The sequence below is a fragment of the Pseudophryne corroboree genome, chromosome 8 (assembly GCF_028390025.1).
Source record: "Pseudophryne corroboree isolate aPseCor3 chromosome 8, aPseCor3.hap2, whole genome shotgun sequence".
Classification (NCBI taxonomy): Eukaryota; Metazoa; Chordata; class Amphibia; order Anura; family Myobatrachidae; genus Pseudophryne; species Pseudophryne corroboree.
Window position 1 is genome coordinate 364,421,624 of NC_086451.1, and position 22,744 is coordinate 364,444,367.

A 22,744-nucleotide genomic window follows, 5' to 3' on the forward strand; every position below is an offset into this window, starting at 1 on the left:
TTTGCTGCAGTTGGATAATAAAGGGTATGTGTACTACGTTTGGTCCAGATCCATCAAGTCTTGTAGGAGCCTATGAAGAACAAACATCTAAACATATTTTAGGGGCCTGTTTATTAACATTATTTTTTTAAAAAAAATATGAAACATTTTTCACATTATTTGAGTTTTGCTTAAATGTACTAAAGCACTTTTGGAGCAGTTTTTCATGAAAAACTGCTGCAAACTCTTTAATTCACATTTGTTTTTACTAATCAGATCGCATTCCCCATACTTTATTGGAAAATGCGATCTGGGCAAATTTAGAAAAAAAAAATGTTAAGAGAAAACCCTGCAATATGCCATGTGATAATTTCGCCAGCTTCAGCAGGGTGGATCTACTCTTCAAGGCAGGGTGGATTTGAGGGTCCATACCATATGGTGGTCATTATCATAATCTGTCCCAGCTCACAACATTGTCTAATATATCATATAGTATGTACACAGCTGTACACCTCTCATGCCTATCTGTATCTCTGTCCACAGTTGCTAAATGTGCTTGGCACCCCTTCCATCTTAAGTATTCTACTTTCCCATGTAACGAGTTGGAAGTCAAAGATAGTCAAAATATCTGTTATGGAGATATGTGTACCTTTCTTGGTGCACATACGCAGTACGAAGATTTGTATAGCAAACCAACAAAAACAGATGTGTACAATTGTAAATGAACCTCAATATGCCTAAATCTATCTCTCTGTCCAGTAAATCCTAGCCATCAACCCAAGACCTACTGTGCAAGCTGTGACAAAAATCAATTATATTATAATTATTACGCAAAGCAAAGACTGCAGATTAAAAGAGATTGGTCCCATGTAACTCTCAAGTCTTTATCTTTGATTGTTTTCAGTAGTAACAACAGATAAGATAGCAGAACAAAACTTGACAAAACAGGGAATATTACTACAGCAGAAATTCGGCACATTTCATGTTTATTTCATTTATCAATGAATAGTATTGTTGAGTTTCCCTTGGGTCAACAAAGATACCACATTTTAATTAATAATCAATGCAAGTATGATTGCTTCTGGGTTTGCTAAACCAGTTTGAGTTCCAACTGATTCCTGTATAAATGAGAATAATGAGACATCTATCACAAATTAATGAATTCACATCAAACGATTGCTGAAGGTACAATTAGGTCGTTAGAGGATAATGAACAAACAAGCTTTTAGCGTTTTGTTCTGCAAATGACTTTGAGACATTGGCTTATCTTTATTATGCTAGAATTGTTTGCAGAACTGTTTTGTTTGGTTTCAACCATACAACCAATTACATTCAGGGCAGGAATGCAAAATTCATTATTCACATATGATATTATGAAACATACAGTACAAATATAATGATTTAGGTGGGACATTCCCAGTTACCCAATAGTCAGGACTATTTGTTTCAGATGGAAGAACGTTATGCGGTACTATACAGTGGGGATTGAAAGTTTGGGCACCCCAGGCAAAAATTCACTTTAATGTGCAAAAAGAAGCCAAGGAAAGATGGAAAAATCTCCAAAAGGCATCAAATTACAGATTAGACATTCTTATAACATGTCAAAAAAAGTTTGATTTTATTTCCATCATTTACACTTTCAAAAGAACAGAAAACAAAAAATGGCATCTGCAAAAGTTTTGGCACCCTGCACAGTTAATACCTTGTACTGCCCCCTTTGGACAGCTGAGACCTGGCAGTGTCATGGACTGTTCTCAATCATTATCTGGAAAGATCAGGTGATGTCAATCTCAAAGGTTTTAAAAGCCCAGACTCATCTGACCTTGCTCCAACAATCAGCACCATGGGTTCCTCTAAGCAGTTGTGTAGAACACTGAAGCTGAGAATAGTTGACGCTCACAAAGCAGGAGAAGGCTATAAGAAGATAGCAAAGCGTTATCAGATGCCCATATCCTCTGTTCAGAATCTAATTAAGAAATGGCAGTCATCAGGAACAGTGGAAGTTAAAGCAAGATCTGGAAAACCAAGAAAAATATCAGACAGAACAGCTCGCAGAATTGTGAGAAAAGCAAGTCAAAATCCACGTTTGACTGCACGATCCCTCCAGGTAGATCTGGCAGATACTGGAGTTGTGGTACACTATTCCACTATAAAGGGATACTTGTACAAATATGGTCTTCATGGAAGAGTCATCAGAAGAAAACCTCTTCTACGTCCTCACCACAAAAATCAGCGTTTGAAGTTTGCAAATGAACATATAGACAAGCCTGATGCATTTTGGAATAAAGTTCTGTGGACCGATGAGGTTAAAATAGAACTTTTTGGCCGCAATGAGCAAAGGTACATTTGGAGAAGGAAGGGCACAGAATTTAATGAAAAGAACCTCATTCCAACTGTTTAGCATGGAGGTGGATCAATCATGCTTTGGGGTTGTATTGCAGCCAGTGGCACAGGGAACATTTCACGAGTAGAAGGAAATATGGATTCAATAAGATTCCAGCAAATTTTGGACGCTAACTTGATGCCATCTGTGAAAAAGCTGAAGTTAAAGAGAGGCTGGCTTCTACAAATGGATAATGATCCTAAACACACCTCAAAATCCACGGTGGATTACATCAAGAGGCGTAAACTTAAGGTTTTGCCATGGCCTGCACAATCTCCTGACCTCAACATAATTGAAAATCTATGGATAGACCTTAAAAGAGCAGTGCGTCACAGACAGCCCAGGAATCTCAAAGAACTGGAAGACTTTTGTAAGGAAGAATGGGCGAAGATACCTCAAACAAGAATTGAAAGACTCTTGGCTGGCTACAAAAAGCGTTTACAAGCTGTGATACTTGCCAAAGGGGGCAGTATAAGGTATTAACTCTGCAGGGTGCCAAAACTTTTGCAGACGCCATTTTTTGTTTTCCTTATCTTTTGAAAGTGTAAATGATGGAAATAAAATCAAACTTTTTTTGACATGTTATAAGAATGTCTAATCTGTAATTTGATGCCTTTTGGAGATTTTTCCATCTTTCCTTGGCTTCTTTTTGATTATGGAATCAAGGGGTTTGCGTGGAGTGCACAGTATGTGTATCTTGTTCAAGGGGGCTGCTGGTATCTGGAGAGTTGTCCAGACTCTAGGGCTAGTGTTATCGTACAGGTTTTGGCAGGTATCCAAAACTTGGCTTCTTTTTGCACATTAAAATGAATTTTTGCCTGGGGTGGCAAAATTTTCAATCCTGTATGTCCCACTCAATGTCTGATTCTGAGTATTACGCTTCTGTGGCTGCTTTCCACTATGGCTCTGACAATGGGCATTATTTAGAGTTGGATGAATTCGTTATGTTTGCATGCAGTGGTGCATCCATAGGGTCTGCGCAAGCGCACTGGCCATAGTGCACATGCGTGCCCCTTCACCATGCAATCACATCTTGAAAGGATGTGACCGCATGGTGATTGACAGGCGACGAGCGTCCGGGGGTGACAATGTGGCATGGGGGGGGGGGAGATTGGGAAATGCAGGTGTGTCATGGCCATTTTCGGGGCTGGCCTATGTCGTTATCTGCATTTCCTGCGTATGGGGAAATGGCGCTGGTGCCTCCTGCCCAGGGCTGCCACCAGAAATTGTGGGTCCTGGGACTGAAAAAATAGGCAGGGCCCCCACCCCCACCCCACCCCACCCACACACACAGTTTTACAAAAAAATGTTTGTGTTACTTATGATGCATCATCACATTCACATGACAGCTGAGCCAGCCCCGGGCCCCCTTCTCAGAATCACAAACAAACACAAAAAAAATACATACTTACCTTTCCAAATCCATCCTGAGAGTCCTCCTCTCTGCTCTCTTTCTCTCCCACGCTGTACCTGGCTGTCCTAGCTCTTCACCACCGCGGCTCCTCTTCACTGGCGTGGCGTGACACCATGAAGTCACGCTGCGCCGCATCCAGAAGAAAAAAAACTTTATTAAACAGCAAGCAGCTGCTTGCTGATTGTGATCGGCGGCGGCGGCGGCGGGCAGACAGGCAGCCCACTGCGATGATAGCTGCACAGTGACAGTACACTGTCAGTCTCAGAAGAAGAGGAGCGGCAGGTGGCAGCTGTCTAAATGACAGGGGCCGCTGGGATATGAAGGGCAGTGACAGTGTAACTGGTAGCACTAGCAGCCGGCCAGCCGCGGTCAGTGTCACAATATCCACGGCTGGCTGTTTGAGCAGCCCGGGCCCTCCACTATGTCAGAGTGGCCGGGCCCTGGACAACAGGGCACCCCCTTGATGGCGGCCCTGCTCCTGCCTACCCAACCAGACTGCACAGACAGGTGTCTACCTCTATTTGATGCATTTTCATGTTAATTGCGAATGCATTGCAGGGCGGCGCCATATACAGTATGTTGGGCGTCCTTGTCCAGTGCTGGGCGGCCCCCAGCCTGTGAATATATGGACTCAGATTTTGTGGGAGCAGACTCTGCATCCATCTCTGAATAACCCACAATGTCATTACCTTCATATACTAATGCTACAATCCTCCAATGTAAGTCACAAATATGTGTGCTGAAAGAGCAATCCTATTCCTATCATGCCTAATGTCCTAGCATCCACAGATGCATCTGTCATCATTACTATCAGATGTTTTGTACCAGTTTAATTCTAGGTGCAAGAGATCCATCTGAAACAGGCATCCTTTACCTGTACACAGACCTTAGAAACACAAGGAGGTTTAGCTTAATGCCTATGACACTCTCAAGATACTCCAATTAGAAATAGCTGTTCTGTGCATCTTGGTACTCTCTGCCCAGTTGCTGCTCTGTCGGCCCCCCGAAAAACACCACCACTTGTACAAGATGCCACGAGCGCACCTACATGCGATAAATACACACAACATGTTTTTCGATTCTGACGCATGTACAGTTGACTCGAAATCTGGAGATATGTCAGTTTTCACAGGTGCGTCTGTTTCAGAAACACCCCCAGTGCCTCTAACACAGACGAGCCATGGCTCAGCAGAGGTGACATGGAATGCCTCCAGCAAGACATGACCTCACCCTTAGCTGGATGCTATAATACCCTTTTACAGATAGTGTCTCTATTCACAAAGGAAATTGTTGGGAGTTGTGATTTAACTGTGGGCAAAGTGACAGTATTTCACTTTATTTTACACAGATAGGATATAATAAGTGATGTGACCCTGGACAGATGTGGATAGGGATGGAAATGTAAACCAGCACAGAAAATGTGGTCTAACAATGCAAATATATGAAATCTGAACCTGAAAATTGTCATAACAATGTCAAACATGAGGTGTTAAGTCTTGATTGCAGCTACATAGCGAAATAAAAAATACAATTTGTCCTAAAAAAAGAACTTGTTCATTGTGCGCAGTGTTTTTCCAGCATAGCAAAAACAATAAAAATAGATCCAAAATTATAATTAGTTTCTTTTGTAAGTGCAATAAGGGGGCATGGCAGCCAATCCTACTAGCCTTGGCATGATGTAAAATTAAGAATCGATGAACTCTCCTGGTACAGCACATTTCAGGTCAGTATGTATCCACCAGGTTTCTAAACAGTAGATCATTATATAAAAACGTATTAACTTATTATGGTTGGTATTCCCTTAGTTGTGGAAGGGATGACGATGAATGACTAATAATCAGCCAAGAGACTAGTTATTCATTCAAGCTATATGTGACACATGAAAGGGCTCTGCATATTTTATTTTACAAAATCTGAGAACTGGAGCCTAATTAAGTTTCCTCATTTACATTCAATTTAAATCCTTCATAGGGTTTTAACAGCTGCTTAAATTTAGCAATTTTAACATTCACTAAGGAAGGAGCAACGTGAAGGCTTTATGAAATTCTGCAGGTGAAAGCTGTGGACAAAATTGATATGTTACATTTGACCTTCCTCTACTGTCCAGATCAAAAGTACCATCAAAGGGAAGGAACAGAAAGTGTTCCAACATTTATTGTGTGGCTGAGTAGCCCAAAGGTACAGTTCAAAGCAGGAAAATCTTTTCTTTCATTTAGCTGATACGCTTTGTATAACTACTGTATTAGGGCTCATCATGAAAGGCCTTAACAAAATGCCACTAAAGTCTTTAAGTTACAGGAAAATTATTTTTGTACTGTACATGTTAATGCTTCTTATACCAGAACAGGCTACTCTGAACTGAAGTAAAACTTTGTCAAAAAGATCCCAAATGTTGACCTAAGAATGTAGAGCATGTCTTCAAACACAGATTATATTGTCATATGAAATGTATAATGTGTTGGTGCACGGCGACAACAATTCATATAAAATCAGTATTGTCCTAAGAAGTAAATGAGCTGACAATACGGAGTCGATGGACTTCTCCAAGCCATTTGTGATCTATTTTATCCACAGCTATTTCCGTGTAAAATAAGCCTCCCCCCACCACCTACCTCAAGAATGAGATGCTGCCTCCAGCTAAATCTACCTGTCTGTCATTGGAGAGTGTTAAGGAAATTTAAGCAATGTATAGAATCTATTCTGACTTTTTAATATCATGTAATACGTAACAGACATTATTATGTAAGATGTTTTTCTGCCAAAGAATGTAGGTTCGTGACAAGAACTTGCTAAGTCACCCTAGTCTTGCTGATTTGTGTCATGTGCCCACCCAGGACCAGATGGTGTTCGATAAGGAGGAACGGGCCTCAAGGCCTGCTATGATTGGTCCAAGCTTGGGTGGAGTAATTCTTTGTAATATGCAATATTAGGGGCCATCTATGCCATGTTCGTGAGGCAGATGGAGCTCCCTTGTAATTACTTGTAAGTGCATGCTGACTGTCACTTTATTGTAATCTTGCTCTGCCATTATCAATATAAACTCTGATCTGACCACAACTGTCCACGTTGATTTTTCCACAACAATTTGGTGCCGAAACCCGGGATCTGAAAACGATTGGAACGGAATCAGGACAGGAACGGAGGACTGGAGACCAGATTGGCGCCATTCAAAAAAGGTGAGAACATTTGTGTCTCTGTCTGCTCTCCCCTCCTCCGCTCCTAAGACCCTCCGTCCCACTATCGTGAGTACAGATCCCAAGAACCTGAACAGTTGTTTTATGTTGTAATATCTGTTTGGATATGCATGTGTGAGTGTATGTAGATGCTGGCACATTGCCACATCAGCACGAGAGAGGCCCTTTATGGCTGAATGATTGTGCTGCCCCAAACATGCTGGGGGCAGTGGAATAAAAAGTAAGAGGACCCTATCGTCCTCAGACACGAATGTTTCCTATCTTCTCAGTCTGTCACGTAAACTGTCATTAACATTGTCTGCATAGTGGAAGGACAAATATAAGGATAAGTGTTGGTGAAGAGTAGTTTCTCTGCTGGTCTACCCTTGCTTGTCAATACCGGTCTGTGGGCAACTGATTGTGGCTCTCCCCACAGAACAGGAGCGATATAATCTCTGATTACCTCCTGGCCTGCTATCTGACAGCTCTGTGTACACTGGTTTGAGTCTGCTTCTCGCTACACTGAAGGGCGTGTCCTGAAGCTGCAGACTGGCGTCTCTCTGTGTCTCATGAAAAATCATACTTCTTACTTAGATAATCCCTTACTTGCATGGTTTAACCTAGAGGACATTAGAGGGCAAATATTGTTTGGCATCTTCGCCTTGCTGATTTTCATTTGGCTCTGTTGGAAAATTTGGAGGGACCAAAAGCGGGGATTCGCTGTGTGGGACTTCCCCTAACAGCCAATAGCCATAGAATATAGTGCTGTGAAACACTGAGAGAGGGGTGCAAGAGTCCCCTCCACCATAGCAGGGCTATGGGAAACAGTCACAGCAAACGTGGATTTGGCTGATCACCAAATCAGAGTAATGGACGTCCTGAGACTCCTCGTACCCCACAGGAGGAGATGAGTAAGAAATATGGCAAATGGGTCAGCCGGCATTTACCTAAGTGAGGCAGACTGACTAGGGGGATGGATTGTGGGATCCCAAAAGAGGGAACCTTTGAATTATCCCGCTGGGCAACCCTCTACAAAAAATAAAACAAAATTCACTGAGCCAAATGAATAGGCAGCTTGGAGTAGGTGGATGGTAGAATCTTATAAAAGACAGCAAAAAGCCCAAAGTATTTTTTTTACATCAGAAACAAGAACAGGAAGGGCAAATCAGCAAGGAGGGGAGGTACAGTCAGATGAGAAAGAGGGGGAGGAAGGATTTTGTGTGGAGTGGAAGGTGAGCTTGTCATCACTCCTAAAATAACCCAAGGTGAGAGAGATGAAAGGGCTGAGGAATATCGCTTGCCTCAAGCCTCAGCCTAACTTGTTAGAGAGCAGGTCATGCCTGGTACAAGTGAGTTTAGCCAGCTGAAGACAGAGAAATATACAGGAGGTACAGAAGAAAATGGTCCAGAGGGTGATGGTAGTTGACACACCTGGTAACCCCCAGAGGGGTAAGTTTAGGGGGAGGAACAATTGGGAGTCCAGAAATGTGAAGTGCTACAATTGTGTGAAACAGGGCCACATTGCAAGAAATTGTCCAGCTCCAAAAAGGGGGGCAGGATAGCGCCTGACAGGTAGGGCTTCCAGTGTTACCAGTCATCTTGATGTTATGAGCCACAGCAGTGGTTCATTCCTGTTTGCATTCGGTTCATATATTTTATGTTATATTTCTGTTTGCATGTCAGGATTTCTTATGTACTTTAGAGTGCTATACTTTTGTTTACTAGTCTGGTAACTACAGTGACATATTTTGTGGGTCTTCCCACTAGCTGCATTCGGTTCATGTATTTTAGGATATATTTCTGTTTGCATGCCAGGATTTCTTATGTACTTATTTAGAGTGTTATACTTTTGTTTACTAGCCTGGTAACTACAGTGTCATATTTTGTGGGTCTCCCCACTAGCCTTAGTTTTGTGTTTTTGTACTGGCGGCAGCGCCGCACATAACTTGTTTGTTTAGTTCTCATGTTATAGTCACCTTAGCTGTAGCTAGTTTTCCCCTCACTCGCAGTCTCAGGTGGTGCCTTGTAACCTTGTAAGACGGGAGGACATCGGAGTTTGGGCGAACCTAATTCGTCCATTCAAACGCGGCTGCCTTGGGCAGAAGACTAGCACCTCAGGCACCATCTGACCACTGGGAGGAGTAATGGTTATAGGGTTAGAAAAGGTCTTGCTGCGGCCATTCATACTGACCGCAGCTTCACTCATGAGTACTGGAACTCCCCAGTTGTCACACATTCCACAGAGTTCCAGGGTCTCAATTTGTAACATTGTACTCGTTTCCTAACACTCGGAGAGTAGGGGGGTTATGCTTTTGTCCACTTGACCCTCTCTGAAATGCCTTTTTACTCAGTGGAGTATCTGGTGGACAGTGGAGCAGCCCGTGTTCTCAAGAGAGAAAGTATGTCAATTCAGGCAGGTCCCCAAACACTTGGTATATGGGGGAAGGCAGGTTGCAAATAAATAAATATTGTTTGGAAACATGAGGATGGTCGATTGAGTGCACATCTCCCTTCATATGTTTCCAAAGGGGGAATGATTGATATGATTGCTAAATTTTGGTTTGCACAGTGTTTGAAATACTTTACAACAGAATGGTTATGTTCTCCTTGTAGATAGAGGCGTGGCCTGTTGCCAAGGTAACGGCTGCAGTAACAGCAAAGAAATTGATATCTGAATTTGTGTGCAGGTATGGCCTACATGAAACGGTTGAGAGAGCAAATAGCGTATTAAAAATGTCTAAGATCTGTGAGCAAACAAAACTTACATGGGTACAAGCTTTACCAGTAGATCCTTTTGCAATGAGGTATACCCCAAAGGGATTACATGGACTTTCAGCATTTGAGATACTGTTTGGCAGGCTGCCACTCAAATTGCATGGACAGTACGCTTCTCTTACTGACTACGTTGTTCAGCTTCATAAGCCACTGACTAATTTGCATGGCAAAGTGTTTTCTTCTTTACCAGATCCACAAGACACATCTGGAACCCCGATTTGATGGCCCGTACCAGGTGCTATTGACCACAGTGACCTCCGTCAAGGTGGAGAGGAAAGTACGCTTTTCACTGTAAGAAAATTAACTTTCAGGTCAATGATGCAAACTGGTCCCAAAAGCATGGGGCCCCCGGGGAGAAGAGAACTGAATGGACTGTTAAGATACGCTTGTTTTTCTGCCTGCTTGTTTGTGCTTTATATCAGTGTGTGCAGGTGAAAGGAGAACAGCAAAAGAACTCTATATGGCTTCTACATCAGCAGACCGCTAAGGAGCTGAACGCCACTGACTGTTGGATCTGTTCTTATGTTCCTGCTAACCATAAAGGAATCCCTTTGATTGGTATCCCTATCTCGATGAATGATCTTAACCTCACAGATTATAGCTATAATGTTGAAATAGACATAAATCACACTGCTCACAATGCTCTTTCAGACCTAGGAATATATTTAGAAATTGCTGGTATAATCTCTCCGCCCACTATGTGCATAGGGCCTATGTTTATTAACCACGTGGCTGAACTAAAAGGTCACCTAGTCAACTTACCTAAGGTATATGTTGGAGAAACAAATTGTAAAAATGCTGCCTTAGTGTTTAACATGGAATACAATGAAAAGTTATGTGACAAGGTGAACGGTAACTGTAACAATCAATGTTGGTGTGCAAATATGAAAGCTCTTTGTGCCCCTAGGTGTGCCTCTCCTAACCAGACGGATGAGGATGATTGGGATTGTAAGACCCAAGTGCACAATAATATGGTATGGTTTCAGAGCTGGTTGGGAAACCATGGTAAGATAATCCCTAGGGTGCTGAAGCAAGGCCTATACTATATTTGTGGAAATAGGGCATACTCATGGCTTCCTATGGGAGCATGGGGGAACTGCACTATAGGAAGAGTTGTGCCAGCCATAAGACAGCGTGAGAACATCTCTTTTACCAATATGATAGAAACAAGCCCTAGAGAGACTAGATACAAGAGAGAATTATTTACTGCAGCAGATAAAGCCTGGATGTGGTTCCCTGCCTGGACAGGCTGGGGAATTGAATTAGCAAATAAGTTAAATAAATATGCAAATATTATGGATGGGATAATTAATGAGACCACAAGTGCCATCCATGCTATCAATGAAGAAAAGGCTCAAATTAGGAAGGTGACCCTACAAAATAGGATGGCTCTCATTTATTTGTTAGCTATGGAGGGAGGAACGTGTGCTGTTATATGGAAGGAATGTTGTACCTGGATTGAGGACTCACATGACCCCATAGAAGAGCACATGAATAAAGTAAAGGAATTACAGAAACAAGCTAGAGACATATCCAAGGAGGGATGGAATCCCTTCTCCTGGATGGGGTCAATTGGTGGATGGTTTAACAATCTATTATCGGATTTAATAAAACCCATAGTGGTAGTGATAGGATTGATTGTATTTCTTTTGATCGCTTGGAAATGATTAATGTGCTGTTTTTCTCATTTCAGGAAAAATGTGGATTCGCTCGCTTAATAGGAAGAATGATAACAGCCACAGAGATGACCGTCTGATGGCCCAGCCCAACTGCCCATCTCTTCTGAGAGACCCCTCAGTTGTTGTAAGAGTTGGGTGGAAGACATCATCTCTGAAAGAGGGTCCCGCAGGTGCACTTCGACAGTTTGGACACCACCCCAGAGGGAGTTTATCCCGAGAAGTGATTTCGACGAGTCAGTCATTCCGATTCCAGCGAATTCACCGAGTGGTCTCTGTGCCCTAGTGCACCTCTGGCTGCTGTTACTATTCTTACAGCTAGATAGATAGGTGTGTGAATGCTTCAATAAAGGTGTGTGAATGCTTAGCAGAATAGCAACCGCGAGGCAGTACTTAGTCAGTTCTTCCTCTTGCATACATCCTGTCTCAATTGGTACTTTGTCACATAATAAAACCTGGGGGCATCAGAGTACTGGGTGGACCTAATTCGCCCGGGAAAAGCGGCTGCTAAAGGACAAGACTTTGACCTGCAGGTACCAATTGACTGCGGGGTGTGGCAACAGAGTCAGGGTAGGCCCAGGTGCGTCTGTGGCTATATCATCCCCAGTCACAGTCACACCACCCTCTTAGCATTAGTAGTACTGCCATTGTTACCTTTTAGTTTATGTTTTTATATATGTGTGATAATAAAATTATCAAAAGGGTGAGAATTGTTAAGGAAATTTAAGCAATGTATAGAATCTATTCTGACTTTTTAATATCATGTAATACGTAACAGACATTATTATGTAAGATGTTTTTCTGCCAAAGAATGTAGGTTCGTGACAAGAACTTGCTAAGTCACCCTAGTCTTGCTGATTTGTGTCATGTGCCCACCCAGGACCAGATGGTGTTCGATAAGGAGGAACGGGCCTCAAGGCCTGCTATGATTGGTCCAAGCTTGGGTGGAGTAATTCTTTGTAATATGCAATATTAGGGGCCATCTATGCCATGTTCGTGAGGCAGATGGAGCTCCCTTGTAATTACTTGTAAGTGCATGCTGACTGTCACTTTATTGTAATCTTGCTCTGCCATTATCAATATAAACTCTGATCTGACCACAACTGTCCACGTTGATTTTTCCACAACAAGAGTATGATTGTTATATAACTTCAACATGTCTTCTGAATAAGAGTAATAGCACAATATCATACCTCAACCAAAATTAATTTTAATAATTAAGTTAATGAATGGATACATACTGCAAGAAATAGAACTGAGGCTGAATCTGAAACATTTCTAAGATAATTTGCCTCTAGACTCTCATGTGCCTCCCAGAGTGATCACCCAGGGCCACAGTTCTCAATTTGCAAGCCTCAACCTGTAATACATGCTAATACTTCAAACCAGGGGCGTTTTAAGAGAGGAGGCCCATGTGGAGTCTGCATCTGGGTCCACTACACTCTAGCAGGTAGTGCAGTCTAGGAGCAGTAACTAACCATTATAGATACGCCACAGCTCCAAGCGCTGTGCACATCACCTGTGGCTAATCTCAGTCTTCAACTCCAGGGTTCCCTATATCTTGTAATTCACCAAAAGCCATAACAGCCATGTGACTCAGGAAAACCCCCAGCATGTTTCTGCCTATGGCAGGTGGGATGAAGAACATGTACTGTATTTTTTAAGAGACCCAACTCCCATAGAGGAATCGCCCTGCTCTGGCCCAGCCTATGACTGGTATTAATTATAGCAGGGGGCTACACACTTGTGATTTCTCCAGTCCAGACTGTGTCACACTGGGGCATATTAGGGGGTGGGGAAAGGTTTTTCATTTTATTTTAGTACACAGTGCACTGGGGACTGTTTTATTAAAGGTGATAAGTGCACATAATATAACATTGTGTCTCATGCTGAATGTGACCCACTTGAAAAATATGTGCATTTGGCTGAGAAGTACTATACATGTTTTGTACCAAACAATACAACACAAGGGTTCATATGCCTGTTTGTTTTCTGTGGTTTTGTGGCAGTCAGTTGATATACTGTAGGTGCATTTCCTTACTGTATGTGTGTCTTTTCCTATGTAAGTTCTCGGACAATTGTGTCCAATTCTATATGAACCCTTTGGTGCACAGCACAAATCACCTTGGCTTTGCACCGATTACATAGTTTTGCCACACAGGAGACGCATCTGTAAATCAGAAGTGCCCCATGGTTTGTAGAGAAGCAGAAATATCCAAGGGAAAATGTGTACCTGTCAACTCAAAGTGCAATACACTACCAATATAATGCTACCTCTTTTATTTCATTACAATTTTTTGTAAAATTGGTTTGGTTTATCCTTATTGACTGCTTAAATGAATCATGATGAAGAGACATTGGTAGGACTGGGCCCCGCATGATATCCATTGTGGGGCCACCATACCACTGAAGTGGATATGGCTAGACTCAGGTGTTTGTCTGCTTTCTAACAAGAACATACATACTTAAAGACTAAAGTAATACAGTGCTTATTTATGGTTCAAGTGGGGGTTTCTGGGATGGCACAATTTGAACTATTTTATTTTGGGAGTTAATCTTTTGCAATAAAGCACTATAACAACCGTCCGTTTTTGTTCAAGACAGTAAAAGGATTAAAACCTAATACAATTTTATATAAACACCCTCTTAAACCAAATTATAAAATATGTAAACTTCATAAAACACCGTTAATTTGCTGCCTGCATTAGACCTTGTATCCAGGACTGCCAGAATCAGACAAGGCAGCAGTACATCAAGGCTCATCACAATGCAGAGCCAGGCAGCCATATAAATGGAAAATTTGAGCAGAAATAAGACAGCATGAAACACTCTGGACCAGTTAACATCTACCTTATCAACTGGTGGACAACTACACCTTTCCCTGAACCTTTAGGCTATTCGTTCTTTTAATGAAGGATTACTGTATATGATTACAAGGAAAATAGAAATAGGATACAAAAGATTTCCCACAAAGTTTATTAAACAATTGGTGAGAACAAAGAATAGTACATTATATATATATATATGACCAATTTATTTAACAAACTATAAAGTAGTATTAGATTTTAAACCAATGTAGTTAGTAAACACAAAAATTAGCCATGACTTTAACTATGACATGGCAGTTGGATCATATCTAATGGTATACGTTCAGGATCCCAGCTGTTGGGATTCCGACAACCATAATACTGACATCAGAATCCCTACAGCCGGCAGAATACCGACGACTGCATCCCGAAGAGATCAGGATCCCGACGACGAAATCCTGACAGTCAGGATCCCGAAGGTAAGTATGAACTGCCGGGTTAGGTTTAGGCTGCGGGAGGGGTTGTTAGGTTTAGGCACACTCTGGTGAGGTTAGAGTTAGGCTTCGGGGTGGGGGGTTAGGATTAGCCACCACCGGGGGAGTGTTAGGGTTAGGCACTAAGGAGGGAGGGTTAGGTTTAGACAGCAGGAAGGGAGAGTTAGGGGTAGGGGAGGGAGGTTAGGGTACCCAGCGCACCCTTGTCAGCATTTCCACAATCGGGATGTCGGTGTCAGTATACTGACCTCCGGCATCCCAACTGCCGGCTTTTCATACTAAACCATATCTAACATATACAGGTAATTATGGAAAAATATAGCTTGACTTACAGTAGTGTGGGGTCTATTTACTAAGCCTTGGGGAGCGATAAAGTGGACAGAGATAATGTACCAGCCAATCAGCTCCTAAGTGCCATGTTACAGGATGTATTTGAAAATTGACAGTTACTAGCTGATTGGTTGCCACTTTATCTCCGTGCACTTTCTCTCTCTCCAAGGTTTAATAAATAGACTTCTGTTTATCATACAGTAGGTCACCATTAAGATAAGAATAGTGAGCACATAATTAACTGTGTATATCATCCAACTGAAATAAGGCACCCACAGTTTTCTGCATTGAATTTCTTAGATTGTGAGAAATTGGGATAATGCAAAGTGAAAGTAATATACCAGGTTGTGTAGCATAATGATAAACCTAATGATAATCTGTGAAAAGGAAATGTACAAATTCACAAAAAAATTACACCCCCCAAAAATACACTTCTCGAAAAAGAAAAAAAAAACCTTAAAAAAAATAACCCTAAGGCCAGTTTACAATTAGTAATTGATAGGCCCTTGGCTATCCAATTAACCCTGATAAATAGCATTTATCAGGGATTATGCTTTGGGTGCCTCAGCTGGTGGAGACCCATTTCTTGCAATAACGAATGTGACTAGGAACTTATCCTGGATCCCATGTGTTATCGTCCAAAAACGGGCATTTACTGTACAATAAAAAAGGGCTATACTGTAATTGGATAGCCCAATAATTATATCTGGCTATTTTATCCCGTTTTTGGCTTGCGTTAAACTACCGCATGCAATTGGATACCGACCTAAATGTTACTTTTTGAGCATCTAGATCTAACTCGCCTGCATATTTCCCTTACAGAAATTTTAAAACAGCTGACTAAAATTGGCAAAGGCAAACCAGCTTTAGGATTTGATGAACTGAATCAATTGGTGATCTTCCCAGGCCATAGGGTTGTCAGTATGCAGCTTTTGAAGTAAGCAGAGTATATAGATCAGATTGTAGGTAGATTGCTAAGTGCCCTGCAGAGGTGTTTTATCCAGGTGATCTCCTCCTGTAGAAGAATGCTGGGATGCCAGGGGTGGAATGGAACTAAACATTAACTTTGGGTCAAAATTTACCTAACCTACCTTACAAAGTACTAACTTTCTTTCTATCACCGATGCAGTTCTCATGTAGGTAGTCTTGCACATTGATCATATAGTTTACTGGCCAATCATCATTTGCTTCTTCCTGCATTGATGTGAGGACCACCACTTACAATGCAGAAATGGAAAGTAAGGATGGATGGAGTCATAGGATGCTGTAGGACTGTTAAAAAGTAATGTTGCAACAAAAAATTAAGGGGTCTATTTACTAAGCCTTGCAGTCAGCTCCTTACTGCCATGTTACAGGCTGTGTTTGAAAAATGTCTGGAGCTGGTTTTATAGTACTTTACCTCTCTTCACTTGATCTCTCTCCAAGGCTTAGATAACAGTCCCTTAATCTCCTTTTATTTTCTTGTGATTTTGTTAAAATAAAAGCTACTTGTAAAAAATGTGGAAGAGGTGTGTGTAGGTGGCAGGGGATGTAGGAAGCAAGTAGTGTGTGAACTAGGAGCATCACAGATGGAAAGGAATGCAACCTTAAATCTTATATTGATTTTTAACTACAGTGTCTGTGGACTTCCACCAGCGGGATACGGTCATTAGGTTGACAACACTTAGGTCGACAGCCATTTGGTCGACCACTATTGGTCAACATGCATTAGATCGACATGGTCCCTAGGTCGAGATGTACTAGGTTGACATGGAAAAAGGTCAACATGAGTTTTTAACTTTTTTTCATTTTTTTAACTTTTTTATACTTTACGATCCATGTGGACTACGATTGGGAATAGTAACCTGTGCCGAGCGCAGCAGTGGTGGAGTGAGGGGACACAGTGCACTAATTGGGGTTACCCGTCACTTTACGAAGAAAACGACACCACAAAAAGTAAAAAAACTCATGTCGACCTTTTTCCATGTCAAACTAGTATATGTCGACCTAGTGACCATGTCGACCTAATGCATGTCGACCAATAGTGGTCAACCTAATGACTGTTAACCTAAGGGTGGTCGACCTAATGACCCATACCCCCTACCATCAATGGCTCTGCATAGGGTGATGACAATTACATCCACAATCTTATAGTTCCACAATCATACAATGAATAATTAATGCAGGGCAATAACTAAGTGTGTGCAGAGTGTGCCTTGCGCACAGCACACTTGTGGAGGAAGCGCATCGCTGGTGATGGAGAGTCCCCCGCTGTGAGCGCCAGGACATTAACTGGAGGAAGAAGCAGGACAGCTCCGGAACTGTCCCCTTGCCTGCCCAGGGAGCCCCTCCTCCCATTTGCCACTCCCATTCCCAATGCATCTTTCCGGCTAGTGTGATCTCTTTCAACTTTCCCCCCACCTTCCCAGAATGCCTATGCGGGTGCATGGTCTTCACGTATGGCATTCTGTGAGTGGATGCGGTAGTGGGAGCGATGGAAATGGTGTTCTACATGCGTCCTACCTGCCCACAAGCACCAGCCAGGCCAAGGTCTGCAGTCTGCAGCCTGCCTGAGCCACCGACACTGAGGAGGAGTCTGCCGGCTGCCACCCATGCAGCCCAGGATCCTGTCAGCAGCACAGCGCTCGGCCAGCCTCAGTACTGCAGGGAGAGTGCTGCCACCCCCCCGGTGAGTGTGGCTGTATATATGCCCATGTATATATGCCCTGACTGACTCTCACTCTTTTGTCCTCTTTCTCTCTCTCTCTATTTTGTTCTCACCCCCACTCTCTTTTGTCCTCACCCCCATTCTCTCAGTCTCTCTGTCCTCACCCACTCTCTCTTTCTCTTTTTGTAAAAGGGGGACTCCGCTGCTTAATGTATGAAAAGGGGGACTCTGCTGCCATAATACGTAAAAAGGGGTACTCTCCTGCCATAATGTGTAAAAGGGGGACTCTGCCTGCCGCAATGTGTAAAAAGGAGACTCTCTGTCTAATGTGTAAAAAGGGGGACTCTGCTGCTGTAATGTGTAAAAGGGAGCTCTACCTGCCGTAATGTGTAAAAGGGGACTCTACCTGCCGTAATGTGTAAAAGGGGGACTCTACCTGCTGTAATGTGTGACAGGGGCTCTATCTAGCGTAATGTGTAAAAGGGGCTCTACCTGGTGTAATGTGTGTAAGTGGCGCTACTGTGAGGCGTAATTTGAATAATGGAGACTACTGTACGGCATAATATGAATTGGCTTTATTTTAAGGCCATGCCCCTATATTTTTGCCGCACTCCTATGGTGCGCACTGGCCCTGTTTTGTATATGGGGGTGCGCCGATGATGTTTCTTGCACACAGTGCTAAAATGTCTAGTTACGGCACTGAATTAATGTACAAATTAAAGTGGGCAACATTTAGAACAATAAAAAAAATATGTTTGGTTTATTTTAGAACCCCACCCCCAAAAAACAAAAAACAAAAAAACAAAAAAAAATTCACAGTGAAATTATTTAAATATGGTACAGTACTGTATGGCTCTAGCCTGCAAGTAGATTTACAGTACACTAACTGTCTGATGCAATAGACTTTTAAGGTGTCAGAATCTCATTAGCAGTTCATCCTGCATAAAAATTCCATTTTACATGTAGAATAAGAAATGAGTATTATTATGGTGATTTTATTACAGTGTGTGGGAAATAATAAGTTAAAGTTGTCAGCCTTCACCTGGTTTGGAACAAAGAACTCCAACTTGTACATTACAGTGTCATCCATGCATAGCTAGAAGGATACAATGCCTTCAATTTGTTAGAGGTTTCAGTCATGTGAATTTATATTGCACATAGACATTCTCTGCGCATAAATGAGTGTTCATGTTTAACGAAGCACAGACATTCTCAAATATATATTATTTGTGCCTCAGAAGGGTCATGTGCCAGTTTCATCCCTGGATATATATTATGTGGGTATTGCAGCATCTACTACATCTTCTTTAATTCTGATAAGGCTCTATACCTGGTCCCCACCGTACAATGTACACTTAAATGTGCTTGTTAAAAATGTGGTATTATGAAATATCTGATTTCCCATGAGAGAATATCCTTATTTTTATAAGTTGTTACAGTTCAATAAAAAAAGTATGTATATATATATATATATATATATATATATATAGACAGCGGCAGGTGCGGCACTCCAAGCGACGGGGATAAAGCAACTCTTTACGTCCTTGTGATAGATGTAAAGAGTTGCTTTATCCCCGTCGCTTGGAGTGCCGCACCTGCCGCTGTCTGTACACCTTTACTGTGGAGGCACCCAGCGCTATTGCACTTAATAATGGGAGAGCCGGACCTGCTTGTTGTCTATATATATATATATATATATATATATATATATAATTTCATAAGCTCTGTTCCGTCTCCTCAATGTGCGCACAGTAGAAGCCAGTGCATATGCCCAAATGGCTCTCATTGTAATATTAGGGAGCTGAGACATACCTAGACCTAGTGCTGAAGACTGGAAGGACTCAGCAGGCTGCTAGCAGTGAGGGGAAAGGTTGGGACAGAGCAGAGTGGTGAGGGAGACAGGTAACACCCTGAGGTTGGTAGGTGTCAAAGTGGTTGGAATAGATATCACAGATGTTTGATGGCTATGGGGCAGATATATTAAGCCTGGAGAAGGCATAAGGAAGTGATAAACCAGTGATATGTGCAAGGTGATAAACGCACCAGTTAATCAGCTCCAATATGTAAATTACCAGTTAGGAGCTGATTTGCTGGTGCGTTTATCACCTTGCACTTATCACTGGTTTATCACTTCCTTATGGCTTCTCCAGGTTGATACATCTGCCCCTGCGTGACAGATCCTTTCCTAAGATGTTTTCCCCTGTACCTTGTTCACTGTAATTTGCTCAGAGAGGTAGGATAGATTCATATGCAACAGTAATTCACTGACAGCAATCTCCAACAGGAAGTTTATTTTTTTGAACCGCAAAGATCTCTGGATTAAAGATGGTGATTAGTTGTTTGTCCAATTTTGACAATCACAGTAATAATGATGAATTTAAGAAAGCAAGAAAATCACATTTGACCACAGCTCACAATACACTGGGACATTCATTAATTCAATGGTTCAATGCATCTAATCACAGATACATGTATATTCCAAGAAAATAAGACAATAATGAGAACAATGAAGAAAGTTATTAAGAATACTGTTTCAATAGCAATTACTACTTTTCTAACTATCCCTTAAACAAATGTCCCAGTCTTCACGGACAATTTACGTTGGAGCTCTTGGAACCTACAGTAAAGTGCCACAGTATTGCAATGGGGGGGTGGTATAACTGTCATTGTTGCACAAGGGATGAAGATCCTACAGTTGCACTGTATTGCAATGGGGGTTATGGCACTTGTGAAGCAATATTAATCTTTCACAAGCAATATTAATCCTTTAATATTAATCCTGGATTTTATTATCAGAAATGTCACTAATCTTTAGTATTATAAAAAAAGAATGTAAATAGCGAACGTATCTCAGGATCTCTATTAATGAAACCTTCTCTGTAGTATTTATTCCTTGAACAAATATCTCAGTCTTTACTCATTAAAGCAACTTAGTGTCTCTCACAAGGTCCTCTCACAAGTAATGTCTCTGTACTGGTAAACTGTGTTCAAGCAGGGGTCACTCTGTGGGATTCTCTGTTAAGGGCCTGGTAGCACCCCAGTAATAAGCAGTATGTGTGTGACAAATGGACAATTGGGCCTAGCACTCACCCGCTTGCAGTCCGCAACACAAACAGTCTCTGTTTACTCACTCTGAACCTCTCAGGTTATTCCGCTCTCTGGGGGTAATTCCAAGTTGATTGCAGCAGGATTTTTTTTAGCAGTTGGGCAAAACCATGTGCACTGCAGGGGAGGCAGATATAACATGTGCAGAAAGAGTTAGATTTGGGTGGGTTATTTTATTTAAGTGCAGGGTAAATACTGGCTGCTTTATTTTTACACTGCAAATTAGATTGCAGATTGAACACACCCCACCCAAATCTAACTCTCTCTGCACATGTTCTATCTGCCTCCCCTGCAGTGCACATGGTTTTGCCCAATTGCTAACAAAAATCCTGCTGCGATCAACTTGGAATTACCCCCTCTGACTGGACCTGTCTGGTTTTCAGCTTCTTAAGATGACCGCGACATCTGCACCACTGCATAGGCTTGGATGCTGTCTAGTACTTGAGTGCAACACCTCACGGCCGCTCTCCCGATTCTCTGCACTCACGGAAGCACCCCACTGCTCTAGTTTTGCAGTGCTGCTCTCCACCGCCCTGCGTGACCAGTTTGCTCCGATTCAGCTTATCCTGCTCCGCTCCTCATAACATGGCTTCTCTCCAACTCCTCCATCAACTCCCTCTTCTTCCCACAAGGCTCTGCTTGTTCTCTCTTACTCTGCCCAATCGGCTCTTGCCACCTCACCAGTACAGGACATGTGACCTGACTCTGGTCGGTCCTTTAACCCCTGTCATACCAGCAAAAAAACTGCCAGGTTGCAAATACTATTATTTAGATGTTCCAGGGCGCAACACAAGCAGTTGTCAGAGTGGAAGGTGTGTGGAGCGCATTTGGTGTGGAGATGGGTGGGGGGACTGAGGTTACACGGAATAGGCCGGTCACTTTACTAATTAATATATATATATATATATATAAATATATATAAAATGAAGAGAATCGGCGGCACTCCAGGACTTGTAGTATCAAAGTTGGTGTATTAAAGCATCACAAATACAACAATTTTCAATTTTGTGTTTGTGATGCTTTAATACACGAACTTTGATACTACAAGACCTGGAGTGCCGCCGATTCTCTTCATTTTTTTGCATCCTATTGCGGAGGGCACCTGGGCCATATACTGCACTGTATCAGGGAGTGCCGAGCTGCACCAAACTACATATATATAGATGTACATATATGTATATATATATATATATATATATATATATGCGTGCGTTGGTGTGACGTCTTTGCAATGCGCCCCGCTGCTCGGGCGGGCCGGGCGTCTCACGTGTGTGTGGTAATGTGACTTAGTGGTCTTTATAAGGCTGGTAAGTTGCTTCTTTGTTTAGGTTCACCATTATCCGGGTAGCTGTTTGTGTACATCCTGATGACGGTGTTCTACACCGAAACGTTGATGATGTAATCTTTGGAATCTTTCTTCTATTTTATATACAATTTGTTTGTTGCAAAATCCTATGAGTGCCATCCCTCTTCTTGGAATTATTCCATCATGGCCACCCCATGATACGACAGGATCACCAAGGTATTTGTGCTTATTTATTTTGAGTGCCGATATACATGGATGTGTTATGATGGACTTGTTCTATCAACTATATGGCACCGTGGAAAATTTGTTTATGGTGACTTGCTAGCAGTTGCTGGGCACAGTGAGACCCACGCTTTACCTTTGGATGGGACGTTTTGTTTACATTCTATTGTCATTACGTCTGAAGTACCTCAGAGTCCAGTCCTGCCATTGGGGGGAAATGTTGAGCTATACCACTGATCAAATTGATAAGATATTATTTGTGGGGATTCCACAGTACATCAATCAAGTGGATTCTTGTGAGGAATTATTTCAAACTCTGTTTAGAATGAAAAAGCGTGAGATTGATTATACATTGCATGGCCTCACTCTATCTGATTACTTTTGGGATAAATTTATCCCACGAGGGTTTAGGGTCAGGAACACCCCCCACTAT

At 42.1% G+C, this 22,744-nt stretch overlaps 1 protein-coding gene across 1 annotated transcript; it reads left to right on the forward strand.

Moving 5' to 3' along the window:
* The first annotated feature begins 6,488 nt into the window (after positions 1-6,488).
* On the forward strand, positions 6,489-12,529 carry LOC134949142 (syncytin-2-like). Its single transcript, XM_063937548.1, has 2 exons — positions 6,489-6,758; positions 9,563-12,529. Exon 2 carries the CDS (start codon positions 10,297-10,299, stop codon positions 11,389-11,391), a length of 1,095 nt encoding a protein of 364 aa, XP_063793618.1. The 5' UTR covers positions 6,489-6,758; positions 9,563-10,296; the 3' UTR covers positions 11,392-12,529.
* The last annotated feature ends 10,215 nt before the right edge of the window (positions 12,530-22,744 follow it).

Bases quoted from the DNA above. Each gene is read 5' to 3' on its own strand.
- LOC134949142 (XM_063937548.1), top strand. From the start codon at position 10,297: ATGAATGATCTTAACCTCACAGATTATAGCTATAATGTTGAAATAGAC.